The sequence below is a fragment of the Engraulis encrasicolus genome, chromosome 19 (assembly GCF_034702125.1).
Source record: "Engraulis encrasicolus isolate BLACKSEA-1 chromosome 19, IST_EnEncr_1.0, whole genome shotgun sequence".
Classification (NCBI taxonomy): domain Eukaryota; kingdom Metazoa; phylum Chordata; class Actinopteri; order Clupeiformes; family Engraulidae; genus Engraulis; species Engraulis encrasicolus.
The window spans coordinates 48,751,585-48,767,253 of NC_085875.1; the positions used below are offsets into that span (position 1 = coordinate 48,751,585).

At 43.3% G+C, this 15,669-nt stretch overlaps 1 protein-coding gene across 1 annotated transcript in view; it reads left to right on the forward strand.

Moving 5' to 3' along the window:
- The first annotated feature begins 807 nt into the window (after window positions 1-807).
- ros1 (c-ros oncogene 1, receptor tyrosine kinase) overlaps window positions 808-15,669 on the forward strand; it is a 26,361-nt gene continuing 11,499 nt past the window's right edge. Inside the window, exons 1-14 of the mRNA XM_063223939.1 lie at window positions 808-847; window positions 1,153-1,301; window positions 2,225-2,366; window positions 2,694-2,910; window positions 4,391-4,467; window positions 4,960-5,082; window positions 6,980-7,167; window positions 9,736-9,833; window positions 11,461-11,719; window positions 12,500-12,776; window positions 12,996-13,199; window positions 13,586-13,696; window positions 14,241-14,428; window positions 15,654-15,669. The exon at window positions 15,654-15,669 is cut by the window's right edge and continues 281 nt beyond it. Of these exons, the coding sequence (XP_063080009.1) occupies window positions 808-847; window positions 1,153-1,301; window positions 2,225-2,366; window positions 2,694-2,910; window positions 4,391-4,467; window positions 4,960-5,082; window positions 6,980-7,167; window positions 9,736-9,833; window positions 11,461-11,719; window positions 12,500-12,776; window positions 12,996-13,199; window positions 13,586-13,696; window positions 14,241-14,428; window positions 15,654-15,669 (2,089 nt within the window). The remainder of the gene's footprint in view (window positions 848-1,152; window positions 1,302-2,224; window positions 2,367-2,693; window positions 2,911-4,390; window positions 4,468-4,959; window positions 5,083-6,979; window positions 7,168-9,735; window positions 9,834-11,460; window positions 11,720-12,499; window positions 12,777-12,995; window positions 13,200-13,585; window positions 13,697-14,240; window positions 14,429-15,653) is intronic.

Sequence of the window (15,669 nt, forward strand, 5' to 3'; positions counted from 1 at the left end):
TGCTTTGCCTTGTCATAACTGGCGTCTCATGAGGACTCTTGGGTAACAAAGCAATTCAATTAAACTTTAACTCCTGAGCAAACAGCTGCCAAATAACACTGAATCATACGTTTACAGTCATAAAGCATAGAGATAAGAAACTTCCTCCTCCTTCACCCCAGCACAGAGTCCACAGCACTACGTGCTTCATTCACACTAGCCAATATAGCATTGCCATTTTTGGATAGACTTAAAATCAGACTTTTTTGACAGTTTGTTTGCTTTTTTGCTTCTTTTCTTTGGTGAGACCTGGTGAGGTTATTCTGTTGCAGTTGAGTAGTTGGTGGAAGAAGTGGAGTTAGGAAGCAAGGATATTGTTGCGCTCAAGAGAAGTACAGTAGAGAAATAAGCAGGTGCGTGGACCCAAATAAAACAGTTCAACGGTGAGAGCAGGTTCGCACACTGAAAAAGACACTAAGGTCAAGCACAAGAAGATTTCTTTTTCATTTTTCGGAAAGCAGAGTAGAACTGATGTTTCAGGGTTCTGCCTCCATCAGCGCTCTCTGTGAGCTCAACTACTGAGCAGCAATTCAACAGTCCCCATCAGCGTTCAACGAGAGACAAGAGAGGTGAAGGTAGGGGTAGTGTATTGCTGTGTAGGTGTAGGTATGTACATTCCATGTGGATCTCCGTGATCACCATGTGAAAGCTGTTCAGTGGTTGTAAGACTCATGGACAGAGCATAGACATGGACAAAGCCGTGAGACTAAGGTTGGATCTGCAAAGAACATCTGTCATACTTCTCTTCTGCCTCTGTCTTCATTTACCATGCTTATTGGGTCAATCAAGACCCCCTCAAAATCGAGAGGTAAGTATAAACATTGCACAATATTTTTGACTTTTTGAAGTTTTGCAGATTTGACTGACAAGTGCGGACTACTGTTGATCGTTTGGACTTCATGGTTTTTTTACTGAGATGCATTTTGTTCTAGAATGGAAATAATGGCGAAGACTATAGTGCTACATACTGTGGTGAGTATTGAGTTGTATTTTTACTTCTTACTTTTACATTTGTTATGAGCTCACACGCACTATCTCTGTGGTTTACAAAACATCAATTTTCAGTAGAAAAAAGTTAACTGGCACATTTAAATGTTTTTCTCTCTTCTGAAGAGGGTTTGCGTGAGCTATCAGCACCATTTGCATTAGACACTGGGACCCACAACATCACTTTGTCCTGGGAGCCTCTTAACCAATCAAATGTGACCTACATACCACAGTGGACAGGCCCCAGCCTATCAGGGACCTGGATGTTCAAGGAGGTTTGTACAGTGTATATTCAGACAGAGTTACAGTATACTACAGTGTGTCATTTACTGATCATTGTGTCAAGTACCCACATAATAATCAATGACTGATGCATTGTGGCATTTTATTTTAGTTTCATGCATGTCATCACTGTAAAATCATGGTGGCATTGTGTTGCAGAGGGTTGCAGGTTAGAACCCCACCCTTCTCCTCCCTGGGTGCATCCCAATATGTGACCTTGCCTCCTCCACTTGCCTCCTCCACTTGCTTCTCGTCATGATGACATCACTGACAACAGCATTATATTTCAATATCTTGCAAAAGCTCAATTGTAGAGTCTTTTTCTCATTTGCAATTGGGATGGTGAATGAAAAACAGTCCCTCAAAAGTTGTTGTGGCGAGGCTGACAGCTGGGAAACTTTATCGTTTTCTCCACGGAGGAGGGGCCAGGAGGCGGGACGAGGAGACAAGCACAAGTGGAGGAGGCAAGGACACATATTGGGATGCACCCCCTATCGCACTCCATGGCTGAGATGCCCTTGAGCAAGGCACCTAACCCCATACTGCTCCAGGGGAATAACTGTAATGTCACTTTTGATAAAAGTGTCAGCTAACTTGTAATATATTGTAATATTACTTGCTGGTGCATTTGTTTTGTCAGACTTTTAACAGCTGCTGCTGAGTACTTTTTTTAGAGGTTGTATAATGTTGTGGTGATTCTTGGTGTGTTTGTATGGTGGACTGTTTCTTTTTCTTATTTAAAAAATAAGTCAAGGTCATCTTGACTTGCTGTTATGTGTTGTGTGGATGACCAGATGGCATTCAATTTCCCTTGTGGGGATTAATAAAGTCTCTCTCTCTCTCTCTCTCTCTCTCTCTCTCTCTCTCTCTCTCTCTCTCTCTCTCTCTCTCTCTCTCTCTGCATTATGTTTCATAGAATACAACTGCCCCACCCTGTACTGTGGATGCACTGCAGCCGTACTCATGGTATATGTTCAGGGTTTTGGCGATGTTGGAGGACTGCCAACAGCTCATCGCCTCTCCTGAGAGCCAACTATACCAGACAGAGGCCTATGGAGGTAACCACTTCACGATTCAAGATTCTGTTTATTAAAGTTGTATAAAGTAGAAGTAGAAGTACTGTTATGGATGTAATAACAACACTAGTAGTATGATATTACGTAGTGGTAACCTTGTAATATCAAACTGCTAGTGTTTCTATTCACAGTATAACACACACACACACACACACACACACACACACACACACACACACACACACACACACACACACACACACACACACACACTCCTTCTTTGGAAGAAACCGAGGCAAGAGGCCACAAGCAAAAGCAGAGGACAGGAGGTGCTAGTTTGACTTGGGCCCTTTGTCATGTACTTTGCAGCCCCGCCCAGCCCCCCCGTGATTGACATGGCTGAGAGCCTATCGTCCGACAGCGTGGAGCTGGGTTGGTCTGCGCCGCTCTACACAGGAGGGCCCGTGCTGGGCTACAACATCAACCTCACCAGTCACCACGGCAACCCTGGCATCATCGCCTTGACAACAGGACCAGACGTCTTCAGTGCCACTGTCTTTCCCACCGCTTCAAACACAACATACAGGTTGACTTTGATGTTGTTTAGGTTTTTTTCTTACTGTAACTGAGTAGGTTTTATGAGTCATTTATGAGAGTAGAAGTAGAACTAACGGTTACTACTTCTGTCACTTTTGACCCTTGTGTCTTCAGATGTCGAAGGTTGTTTTCAGCTTTATTGGGGCAAGTGCCAAGACTAACATTATGACGTTGTCATGTCTGCCTCAGAGTCAATACGGCAAACCTATGTAGGAGGTGCTTAAATAAGTTTTACTAGGCTTGACAGGTGTCACTTTCAGTGTGTTTGCACAGTAACAGGATACACTTAGGGCAGTCAGCAGTTAGGACATCAGACTTTTAGCCCAAAGGTTGCCGGTTCGACTGCCGACCCGCTAGGTTGGTGTGGGGAGTAATTAACCAGTACTCTCCCTCATCCTCCTCCATAAGTGAGGTACCCTCAGCATGGTACCGTCCCGCCGCACTGCCCCCTTGGGGTGCCATTGTCGGCTGCCCCCTCGCATGGGTGAGGCATAAATGTAATTTTGCTGTGTGCAGTGTGCACTTGTGTGCTGTGGAGTGCTTTGTCACAATGACAATGGGAGTTGGAGTTTCCCAGGTGGGCTTTCACTATCACTTCACTCCTGTGAAGAATGCAGTAAACATATCTGCCCGAGAAAGGCAAAGTGCATTGAAACTGAGAAAAAGGCCTTCAAAGTATTGGTATTACATTGGATATTGTAGTTACTGCAAATTTTACATATCTGTAAAACGGGACACAATTGGACCTTAAGGCTTTGTGACAAGATAAAGGAAAAGTTTTCAGTCTAAATTCAATTTTGACAAAACATGTTGTCACTGCACTTTTACTTTGTAGGGCAGATATTCAGTCTACCATTCATTTCATCCCCTTGATCCTCACAATGCTTTGTCAAGGCACTGAACTCTGTACCACAAAGCAGTTGCACTGCCTGCAGAATGCGCAGTGCTAATTCCTCATGAGAGGGTAGGACACAATACAATGCTGTGAGTGCTAAACAACTCACTGAGTGTTCAATTAACACATAGGCTACTGGACGAATGTGTCTGCTAAAATAAGTATGTCTGGTAATTGTAAAGTGATATGTTTTTTGTGTGTGTTTGTAGGGTGTCCACTGTAGTAATATGATACAATAGTATGCATTTTGTGTGTTGGCTCAGCTGCCATGTAATCTGATGCATTTGTGTGTTGGCAGTAGGGTGTCGATTGTCTTGGTAAACAGGGAGAGACAGTCATGGTGGTATAATATGATGCATTTTGTGATTTGGCTATAATCTAATGTGATGCATGTTGGTGTGTTGGTTGTAATGTTGATGTATTTTGTGTGTAGGGTGTCCATTGCTGTAGTGAACAGGGAGGGACAGTAATGTAATGTGGTCTAATATGATGCATTTTGTGTGTTGGTTGTAATGTAATCTGATGTACTTTGTGTGTTGACTATAACGTGATATATTTTGTGGGTTCGCTGCAGGGTGTCGATTGCTGTTGTGAACATTGAGGGACAGGGCCCGGCAGCAGAGGCCACAGTCAGTACACCGGAGAGGCACGGTAAGAGCACTTTACTACAGTCAGAGGTCACTTTAGTGGTGTCAGCAATAATCGATTCGGCGATGCAATGCAATGCGGGGCATAGACGATCCAATTCAATGCGGCAAGTTCCAGAATCAATGCAGAAATTTTTTCAAGTCTCAATTACTTCCGTGGATATTTCGGGAGCAAATGAATGTTAAATTAAAGAAAAGCATTTCAAAGCTTTGAAAATGGCAAGACTGATACAGAAAACAGACATTAAATTGTTGCTCTGTATCTAACTACTTGTATTGCCTTATCATGACTGATGAAACATTTGCTTTGCTTTCAGTAGAAATGTAATGCATTGCAATGCATTGTAGAATTTAATCGAATCGAATCGTGAGGACAGTGCAAATGCACACCACTATTTACTACAGTCATCCAACCCTCATACTGAATTAGGGAAAACTGAAGTTAACTCTGCAATATTGTCAGCCCATTATATTTCCCTCATTTCCTCATTTCCAGAACTGAGTGGTACACATTGGATCATTGCGTCCAGGATGAAGTCACTCCGGACGAAGCGGGCCAACAGCATCTACTCACCTGCCACCTGTCTCTCAGATCCACGCATAGCATCCAATATCACAGGTACAACAGACGCACGCATAGCATCCAATATCACAGGTCAGGGTCTCCGCGGATCCTTAAAAAGTCTTAAAAAGTCTTACTTTTAATATTTGGTTTTTAAGGTCTTATAAAGCCTTATATTTAGCCATTTTTGGAAGTGTGGTATTATATTTACATGGGAGGTCTTATTTTTCATCTGGGTAGCTTGAGTGTAAGAAAAAAAGTCTATTTTCTTCGTGCTATAAACATTTAACCGGTTCACGTCCCTTATCAAGATGCAGAAAAGAAGCCTAGAGTAGCTGTCGGCTGCGCGCCGCTGTAGCCAGGTGTCTGTGGCGCAGCGCAGCCCGCTGCTGGCATCACACAGCGGTGGGCAGCCACATACTTGTGGGCGCAGCGTTTAGCCTACTTTAGCCATGTTCTAGTCGTAAAAAGTGATTAGAACAGACACAATATGAACGTGAATCGAGATGGGGTAGATTCAAGTTCAGTGTATTATGGCTTGAGGACGAGAAATGCAACCGTTGGGTGTCCAAAGCAGTGTCGAAATATGAAGCTCGATGTAAACTGTCGGGAGGACGCATAATCATTTAGTCGTTGAGGGTAAGTTTTAAATGTTGTCTATCTTAAGCCTGCTCCTTCCTCTAATATTAGCCATGCCCTCACGTTTGGGTAAAAGCGTTTGCTAAATGTAAAGGGTTCATTTAATAAAGTCCATTATGACCGTAGGCTATATTCGAAAATAATTGTTCCTTCATACAATACACTTTCAAAATCGCCTCGAGATACGTGACAAGTTATGCCTCTGTCAAATGCAAATGATTTTGTTAACATGACCGCATGAGGAAGTGAGCGCGAGGGTAATGTTGCAATAGGAAATCGGATGAGTACGAAGCTAAATTATTTGCCGAGGTGCGACAATGCCCAAATCGGTAACCACATGGGCAACGGTAATAAGCGCTAAATGGTTGCTAGTGGACAGGAAATCGCTTCCAAGTTGTGCGCTGTGTTTTGCATCTCACCTAGAACAACAAAGTACAGACAGGCTCGAAGTAGAACGCTTCTGCTACCCGTCTCTGATAAAGGCGAGCTGGAGGAGAAACGTCACTCAGAGCTACTACATTTAACCCTTTTGACACCAGGTGTCCAGGTGTTCTCTCTCCTATAGTAAAGTGCAACTGTTTATCCATCAGAAATGCTGAATTGTTGAATCATTTTAAATGTGTAGCCTACATTTAAAGGCATTTGGTGAACATTCATCAGATTCTTTTCATAGGCCATAAAAAAATGCATGGGACCCTCAGTTAAATGCCAGTTGTCAAAACTGACCTTATGGATGCATGGTTTCTGTAGGCCTACAGATCAGTTCTTCCTTGCTACTGCTTACACTATGTGTTTACCCTAGGCTACACTATACAAGTACAGTAGTCATATAACATTGTTTATTATATTATATATATTATGTAGGCTATTAGGCCTACATTTCATTATAGCAATGTAATAACATTAGCAATATTATAACGCCTCACCCCAAGCGGTGGTCTTATTTTTTATCATCAGAGGTCTTATATTTGTCTTAAAAAGTCTTATATTTGGTGATCAAAAATGTGCAGAAACCCTGCAGGTCTCTCTATCTCCCAGATGCACGCATACGCTCCGATATCACAAGTCTCTCAGACACACGCAGAGCATCTAATATTAAACGTCTCTCAGATGTACGCATACACTCCAATAGGAGGAGTTTTAAATTCAACCCTATAAAATAAATGTTGAATTAAATGCTGCAAAATATATTGGTGTGTGTGTGTGTGTGTGTGTGTGTGTGTCTGTGTGTGCGCGTGCGTATGTGCGTGCGTGTGTGTGTGTGTGTGTGTGTGTGTGTGTGTGTGTGTGTGTGTGTGTGTGTGTGCGTGCATAGGTGTGTCTGTTCTATCGGCTGCTGGTAGGGTGTATTTCTCTGAGGGGGCGAACATCTGGACGAAAACAGCAGGCGATGACCTCAGTGACCCCTCTGACCTTCGGCTCCTGCACTCCGCGGCCCTGGAGGTGACAGCCCTGTCTGTGGACTGGCTCTACCATAAGCTCTACTTCATCTCAGGGGGAAAGGTAGGCCACAGTAACAAAAAAATGTGGTGTCAATGTTGCAGAAAAAACTTTTTAAAAATGTTTTTGGGGGACTTTTAGGCCTTTAACACATTAAGACACTGCATTACGAATTATCAGGTGATAAATTTGAGGTGATAAATTAGTGGATGAGTGTTTCAGCCAGAGTCGGAGCTTGAGGGCCAGAGTCTGGAGATGTTTTTAATGAATAAAAAGGTAGATTTGATGATGGTCCGTGTATCATCCGATCATTCAACTATTCCATTCAATCTGGCAAACGGAAAACGAAATAACGACTCCATATTTTGTTTTCCCGTTTTTCTATATGGCCAAAAAATGGGGAGTTGTGTTGATTTTTCCTTTTCCCAACTCAAAACAGAACAAGTAATAAACGAGAAAACCAAAACGAAATAACAACTCTAATTTACGATTATTGGTCCCATTTCCCCTGGTGCTTTTCTATTGCTCGCCCAAGTAAGACACGGTAGGCTAGTGCACAAGTGGCCGCCAAACGCGCTGCTTAACGCATTTCCCCGAGGCGCCAGCCTGCTGATGCTCCTACTCCACAGAACATCTTTCTGTCCTACTGGTAGCCCCATTGTGTCGGTGCCTGTGGGTGGTAAAGATAGCCTAACTTAGCGTTTCTCAACGTGGGTACCAGCGCCCCCCTGGGGACGTTCGAGAGCCGTTGGGGGGCGCTGGCAACATGGCCACAGAAGGGGAGGGGGGCGATAGTGTCTTTCTTTTTTTTAAAGTGTGTTGAAACATCTACTGTTGAAACGATTTTGGAACATTAAACACATAAGATTTAATAGAATAGGCCTAAGTTAAAACCGTGTCAGCCTTTGTAAAGGCGATGTGCGATGTAGGCCTATAGCTGTTTATTTTGTGCGCATTTCAGTGCAGCATGCACGAGGGGCTGGCAAAAAGCGCCTGTGCATGCGCTTGTCGTCCGCTATGCACAGAGCCTCCCGAAAATGTATTCCCAGCGATCTCGCAAACATCCTGGCAGTCGCCTATTTCAGTGCATAGGATGAAACGGTGCCCAAAGTGCACAACTTGGAGACATGTTGTTTTAGTAATGTTCTTAAATATGTTCTTAGACTAAGCGCGACCTTGCACAGTCCTCGCAGAGACGCATCAGCTTTCTCACGTGCAAATTTGTAGCTTTAGTGTTGTATTTGAAGCGGCAATTGTGAGAGGACTATTTTCCGCAATTAAAAATGAGTGTCATTTAAAAATATATCGGCACGGGAGGATATTAGGCCTAATGCATTTGTTGCTTTTGCACCCCCTTCCTCAACCGGTCCTTTTAAAAAGATAAGTTAAAAACTGAAAGCATGCATCCATGCGCGTGGCTTCTTAAATGCACGCAGTTCCCGGCCAGCTCCACTTCTTAATTTCATCAGCTTCCTCCCACCATATTCCAAACGGACACCGCATACAAGTTTATTCCCCCTCTGTGCATCAGTTAACAGGCATGACGGCGAGATCGGCAAAAACAGATGAAATCCAGACAATAATCACTTAACTTGAAGATTACCTGTACCATTTGTAGGCTAATACCAAACTAACAACACATTTGATTAGGCTACCTTTCACCAGTTGCATTAGCCTTCAAACAACACGTGTCAACGTTCGTGGTGATAATGTTTTATCCTTCGACCCTGCAGACAGTAGACTTGTTTTTTTTGTTTGTTTTTTTGTTTGTTTAGTTTTTTTTTTTTTTACCGCGGATGAGGTGCGTACCAAACATATTTGCTGGTGCGCATATGAGTAACGGCCTAAAAAAGTTATGTGCACCCCTGGTTATGGGGTAGAGACATAGGCCTACTGGACCGAACAGTAGGCTACAGTGCGTAAAGGAGTTAGGCTATCTTTACCACCCACAGGCACCGACATAAGGGGCTACCAGTAGGACAGAAAGATGTTCTGTGGAGTAGGAGCATCAGCTGATTATAGGCCTCGGGGAAATGCGTAAAGCAGCGCGTTTGGCAGCCACTTGTGCACTATCGTGCCTTAGGCTACTTGGGCGAGCAACAGAAAAGCACCGCGGGAAATGGGACCAATAATCGTAAAATAGAGTTGTTATTTCGTTTTGGTTTTCTCGTTTATTACTTGTTCTGTTTTGAGTTGGGAAAAGGAAAACCAACTTAACTCCCCATTTTTTGGCCATATGGAAAAACGGGAAAACAAAATATGGAGTCGTTATTTCGTTTTCCGTTTGCCAGATTGAATGGAATAATTGAATGATCGGATGATACACGGACCTTTTTGACATGAGCCTGGAGTGAGGAGGTGGGGTCAAAAATGATGCCTAGGTTTTGCACCTCTGAGGATGGCAGTAATATAAAGTATAGATTTGAATTTCCCTGATATACCTAAACGTACTTGCAGGTCTAAATCATTTTGTTATGTATAACCTTACTCTCACCAAAATGGTAATGGCCAAGTCTTAATTTGCTCTCGGTAATGTCATAGCAATGTTATGATGTAGTTGACTCTTTTCAGCGATGTGTGAAAGGGGGGCCCATCTGCACAAAGAGGCTACTCAAACTGTTCTGTGCACAGGTGTACCGCTGCAGTTTGGAGGGCTGTTCAGATTCAGCACATGTACAGATACCCACGCCAGCCCCTCCCATCAGGATCAAGGCAGACCCATATAACGGGTGAGGGAGAGATGGTGCACTATGTCTTCATCTTCCTCTGAAATGTCTTGTTCTTGTTCTCGTTCTTGTTCTTCATTGTCTTGTTCATCCTCTTCGTCTTCTTGACCTGCCTCCTAATGTATTACCATTATTCATCTTAATTTTCTTCTTCTTTTTCTTCTTCTTCTTCTTCTTCTTCTTCTTCTTCTTCTTCTTCTTCTTCTTCTTCTTCTTCGTCCATCACTTTCATCCTCATCATCTTCACCATCATTATTATATCCATCAGTATCATTATTTTCAGTAACATCTTAACATCTTAAAAATGTGTTTTTGGAGCATCTTTTTAACATCCTCACCTGTCATCAGTATTATGTAAAACACACAAACTCTGCTGTGTAAAACATAACCTGGAGCGGATGTGAAGATTACGTCAGCGTCAAAGACTTTCAATATGGTAACCAATGGCCCGTTCCCCGAGGATGGGAAATGGGATGTCTCTGACCTCCTACTAGGTAAAATGCATTGGAACGCCTGTTGAAGCGGAATGTTCAAGTCGCGAGCTGGAGCAAATTTGAAGCAACCCGACTTCGTCCCATTGAACATTGTGATGTCATCACAGCAATGGCAGCGCACATCGATATTAATAGTTTATGTTGCACATTAGCCTACTCAGTAATCATCATTCTGTGGACGAATAGAGTTGATTCGGACAGTTTATGGGTTGCAAAAGGTGTAGCCTAGTTATATTGGCATTGCTTTTTTCAAAGATGATATGTGGCTATGAAAAATGCATGGTGTTGTTTACACCTAGTTGTTTACATTGGTGACATCTTTGAGAAGTGGATATGTATTTTTGTCCCTCCATGTTTGTAGTTTGTCTGAGTTGTTGGTTGGAAAGCTTTCAAGTGGGAGGTAGCTGACTCCTGGTTGCATATTGGGAAGCTCCTAGCGCTGGGGAACGCACCACAAGACATACTATGCCCCACCAATGCACTAAAGTGGGATCACGTCTGGGCCCCTAAATGCGTGACTTTCCCTTTGAACTGCGGTAGTCTCGTAGTCCCATAATGCATGGCGTTTGGCCAGTGGAATGCTGTAATAGTCATTGTAAAGTTACCTACCAGAGTACTACGATGACATAACACAGGGCCTTTAGTAATGCACTACGACTTGGCCACTGCCATTCTGGCAACAGCAAATTTATAACGCCGTCTCTTAACGGGCTAAAGAGGCAAGGAAGCCATATGATGGCAGCTTAGAATTGCTTGATTGATTGATTGATTCCGGAAAAATCTCTATGAGTGCTTTCCAATTTGTGGACTCCCGTACTTGGCCTGTGCTTGTGGCCTCGCGTTTTGATGACGCCCCGCCAACTTGGAGGAAACAAAATTTCCCGCTGTCAGCCTCGCCACAACAACATTTGGAAGACTGATCTTCATTCACCATCCCGATTGCAAATGATAAAATGACATTAGAATTGTACTTCTGCATGATATTGAATTAAACGTCTGTCATCGGTGACATCATTCGAGGCCACAAGCAGGCAAGTGAGCAAGGGAGGACAGTAGTCTGCATATTAGAAACCCCTTACGAACCGTTTCTTCCTTATCAGTTGTGTCGTCTCTGACATCATCTCTCTTGTGCTTAGATGGCTCTTCCTTCTGTTGCATGATGGGATACATCGTGTCGTCCTGCCAGATGATGCCTCACCAGACCACGCCCACAATCAGAACAACACCCTGGTCGTCAAGAGCAGCTCGCTACATGACTTTGCCGTCAGCGTCCGTGACAGGAAGCTGGTGTTTTTCCACTTCCTGCCGGAGGGCGGAACACTATCTCTGGCCGCCGTGTCATTGGATGGCTCGTCTCCCGTCACTTTGCACGCCGACATCACAGTGGTGGAGCAGGTAAGATGTCTGCACTCTAAAGGTATGCATGTAACCAAAGCCGCCCTACGCTGCCAGAGTGGCAGAAGTCATTATTTCTCTATGGAGGGTCGGTGAACAAAGTGACCAAAGCCAATTCATTGGAAGTGAAGCAACCTGGGCTACCAGAGCGAATTCCAGCTATTAAAAGTCAGCTAATATTATGGTAATGAGATATGACACGGTTTGTCAAAAAAACAATTGGAATTTTCCTATCTCCAAATGTCCCAGGCTGACAAGCCAGAGCCGTTATGCCATTAGCTTTATCAAACATGTCAATGTCATGTCCAGAGCGTATAAAGCGAATTCATGGCGAAACGTCTTCAGCAGCCTCGGCTACTCGGTAGCTTAGGTCGTTTCTGGTGGACACACACACAATGGCACATAATACATCATAGTTGTGGAGCACGTGGGCAGGGTCGATGCAACGTCCCAGGCTAGATATGGCTACAGCCTAGGGCCCCCCCAATTGGCCAAAGGGATTAAAAATAGCAGAATTGTGATTATAGACTCTATCGAATGAATTAGTCGATCATGTCTACTGGATTGTCAAATCTTAGTCAGCCAGCCATCAGCCGCTAAGGTGCTTAAATAAACTTTTTTTTAAAAAAAAAAAAAAAAAAAAAAAATCTTAAAAGTTGGACCATTCTGCACCATTCTGTTCAAGCCTGAAATCAGTATAAGTGTATTGTCATGTAATATCTGAAGTGGAGGTCATTTCAATTCTGTTGACAGTGACTGGCATTTTTTTCACTGTGGAAGGTGCGCAGCATGGCCTATGAGGACAACCGGGTGGTGTTCACTGACGGCGAGAACGTCTACCAGGAAGTGAGCGAAGGCGAGGTCACGCGGTTTAACGAGTACCTCATGGACTGTGTCTTCAGCGAGCCGGCCCTCGGTGGCTTCGATAACCTGCTGTACAACAGCTCCCGCTCGCAGCCCCATCCGGTTCCCCGGACCCCCAGGGACCTCAATGTGCTGTTTGGGGCCACCACAGCCAACGTGATGTGGCGGGCACCACCGCTCACCGCAGGAGCAAGTGAGTAAACATTGTTGCCAATTTGGAGCAGATCTATTCATTTGTTAATGTTATATCTTAATTTATAACAACAACATAAGCATAACATATTGTAAGAAAACATTGTTCTGCTTGCTGCTGGTCTTTTAGGTCAAAGTATAATATAATATAATATAATATAATATAATATAATATAATATAATATAATATAATATAATATGTTGGCCACTGGTATTTCAGGCCCATCAGCATGGCATAACTGGACCTACATCGTCACAGCATCTCTAAACGGGTCTGTAGTGAGGACATATCGGGGCATCACAGGGACTCAGGTGACGGTGACTGGCCTGTTGAGCGGCTGGTGCTATACTCTGTCTGTCAAGGCCACGTCTCCTGGTGGCGAATCCAGTCCCGTGCAGATGGAGGGAACCACGCTATGGAACGGTGAGTGAAGGCATGTGTGAGTACCTCTGATGTTCTGTGAAAAACGACATCTAATTTTTGTAGTTTTTGTAGTCAGGCTTATTTTTGTCTGCTTGTCTGTATTTTCTGTTCTGCTCTATTTTATTCTATTCCAGTGATTGGGTATTTCTGTCTCATGGTTGAAGAAATCATGCCAGAATTTTGGGCATCAGATGGAATGTTCTCAATCACACGCTACATGCTGTGAACTTGGCTATTCTGTATCATGCTTGTTGATTGTATGTGATGTGTTACATAATTATTTAAATTGGTATTGAACAAAAGTTTCACTGCGGTATGCGTTGTTGATTTATGTAATATATGTGATGTGTTTATGTAATATATGTGTTTTTCTGTTTTTAATTAAGAGAGTGCTGCCCCGTATATCATTGCTGCCAGCAGCAACAGGCTCTGGAGGCAGGAGCTGGATGCCTATGACTTCACACGGCTTCTGGTTGGCGACGTCACAGCAGTAAGAGGTACAGCACGAATGCACGTACTGAGCGCGGTTACATGCACATTAATAATTCAATTAAAATCGCATTATTGCATTACTCCGATTAAAGAAATGTCATGTAACTCGAATAATTCCATTGGAATCACTGTCTGTGCAGGCATACATGAAAGTCCACCCGAGAAGCTCCCAATGTGATGGCAACACAGAATTCCACAGCACACAATGCACACTGCTCAGACGGAAATTGCATTTATGACTCATGTGTGAATTGGGCAGGGGGAGGAGGATTGGTGAGAGCACTGGTTAATTTATTCCCCCCACCAACCTGGCGGGTCGGGAGTTGGACCGGTAACCCTCAGGCTACAAGCCTGACACTAACCGCCTACCCAGTACATACATATATAGTACATGCATACATACACATACATACAGTACATACATACATACGTACAGTACATACGTATACAAACATACATGCATGCGTACAGTACACTGACACTCATACAATCATAAATTACATATATTAAAACATTACTAACATAACATTCTTCAATGCCGTCTGACAGATATGGACTGGTACAATGACACAGTCTTCTGGGCCGACAGCGCGGGCCGTGTCCATTACGTGGCATTGGTGGATGAGGATGTCATGTCCCGCCCCAACATCGCAGTGCTGCTGGGATTGGAGGATGTTGAGGTGCTGGCGTTTGATTGGTTGGGCCGACAGCTCTACTGGAACTGCAACAGAACTCAGGTAACTGTAAAGCCGCACTTTACAGCAGAACACTAAACACTGTAGAAAAAACAGACAAACATGCAACGAGTACCTCCTCACTCATGCTCTATATCTGTTCCTTGATCCTAATGTGACTATACACAATACATTTGCTATTATTACATTTTCCACGTACCCCTGGCAGTGTCCTCACGCACCCCTAGTGGTACACATACTGTACCGCAGGTTGGGAAACAGTGCTGTACTGTACCGTATGTGTTGCGTTGAGACCCCTGGTGGAGGTGTGTAGAACCACGTGTAGACACTGTCTGGGTCAGCTGTCTAGACTCTGTCCGGTTTACTGAATCATGTAGCTTATCTAGCATCATAAAAGCCATATAAAAGCCACACCTATTAGGCATGAAATACACACAGAAGAACAGCGTGTGTGTGTGTGTGTGCGCGTGTGTGCGTGCTTGCATGTGTGTGTGTGTGTGTGTGTGTGTGTGTGTGTGTGTGTGTGTGTGTGTGTGTGTGTGTGTGTGTGTGTGTCACATCTTTATTTATGCTTAAAGGAGCACTCCTGCCAATTTCAATATGCTGTCGTATTGCTCACACTTTTTTTTGGCTCAGCCCTTTCCGAGATATGAGCTATTCCTAATGGGGGCAGATTTTGTTTACATTTTAAAAACTCTTAACAGAGGCCTACTCCAAATATTTTCCCAAAAGGTATCACTGTTTGCTAGTTGTCTGCTGATGTTGCATAACCTTTTGCATGTTTTTGGGAATATATAAAAATGTTTTCTGAAATGTAAGCAAACACCTGCCCCCATTAAAATGACCTGGACCTCGGAAAAGTCTGGAGAGAGTCCAGGGTAGTGTGAGCATTACATCTGAATGTTAAAATTGGCTGGAGTTATCCTTTAAAGAAGTGCGTTAACAAAAGGATTTGGAGGAAATAAAAGTCATGAAGCAACATAAAAAATATATACCGTAACTCTGTATGTGGAATCTGAAATCAATGTCAATAAAATATTACATTTACAGTATAATAAAACAATATGAAATAGTAACACACTATGAAATATAAAATGAGAACACAGTATGAAATATCAAATAATGGCACAATATGAAATGTGAAACACCAAATAATGACAGTATGAAATAAAAAAATGGCAACATGATATGAATGAAAAATCATATAACAACACAATACAATACAAACACAAGCACGAATATGAAACAACACAATTCGTCCCCCCAGATCTGCAGAGTGCACC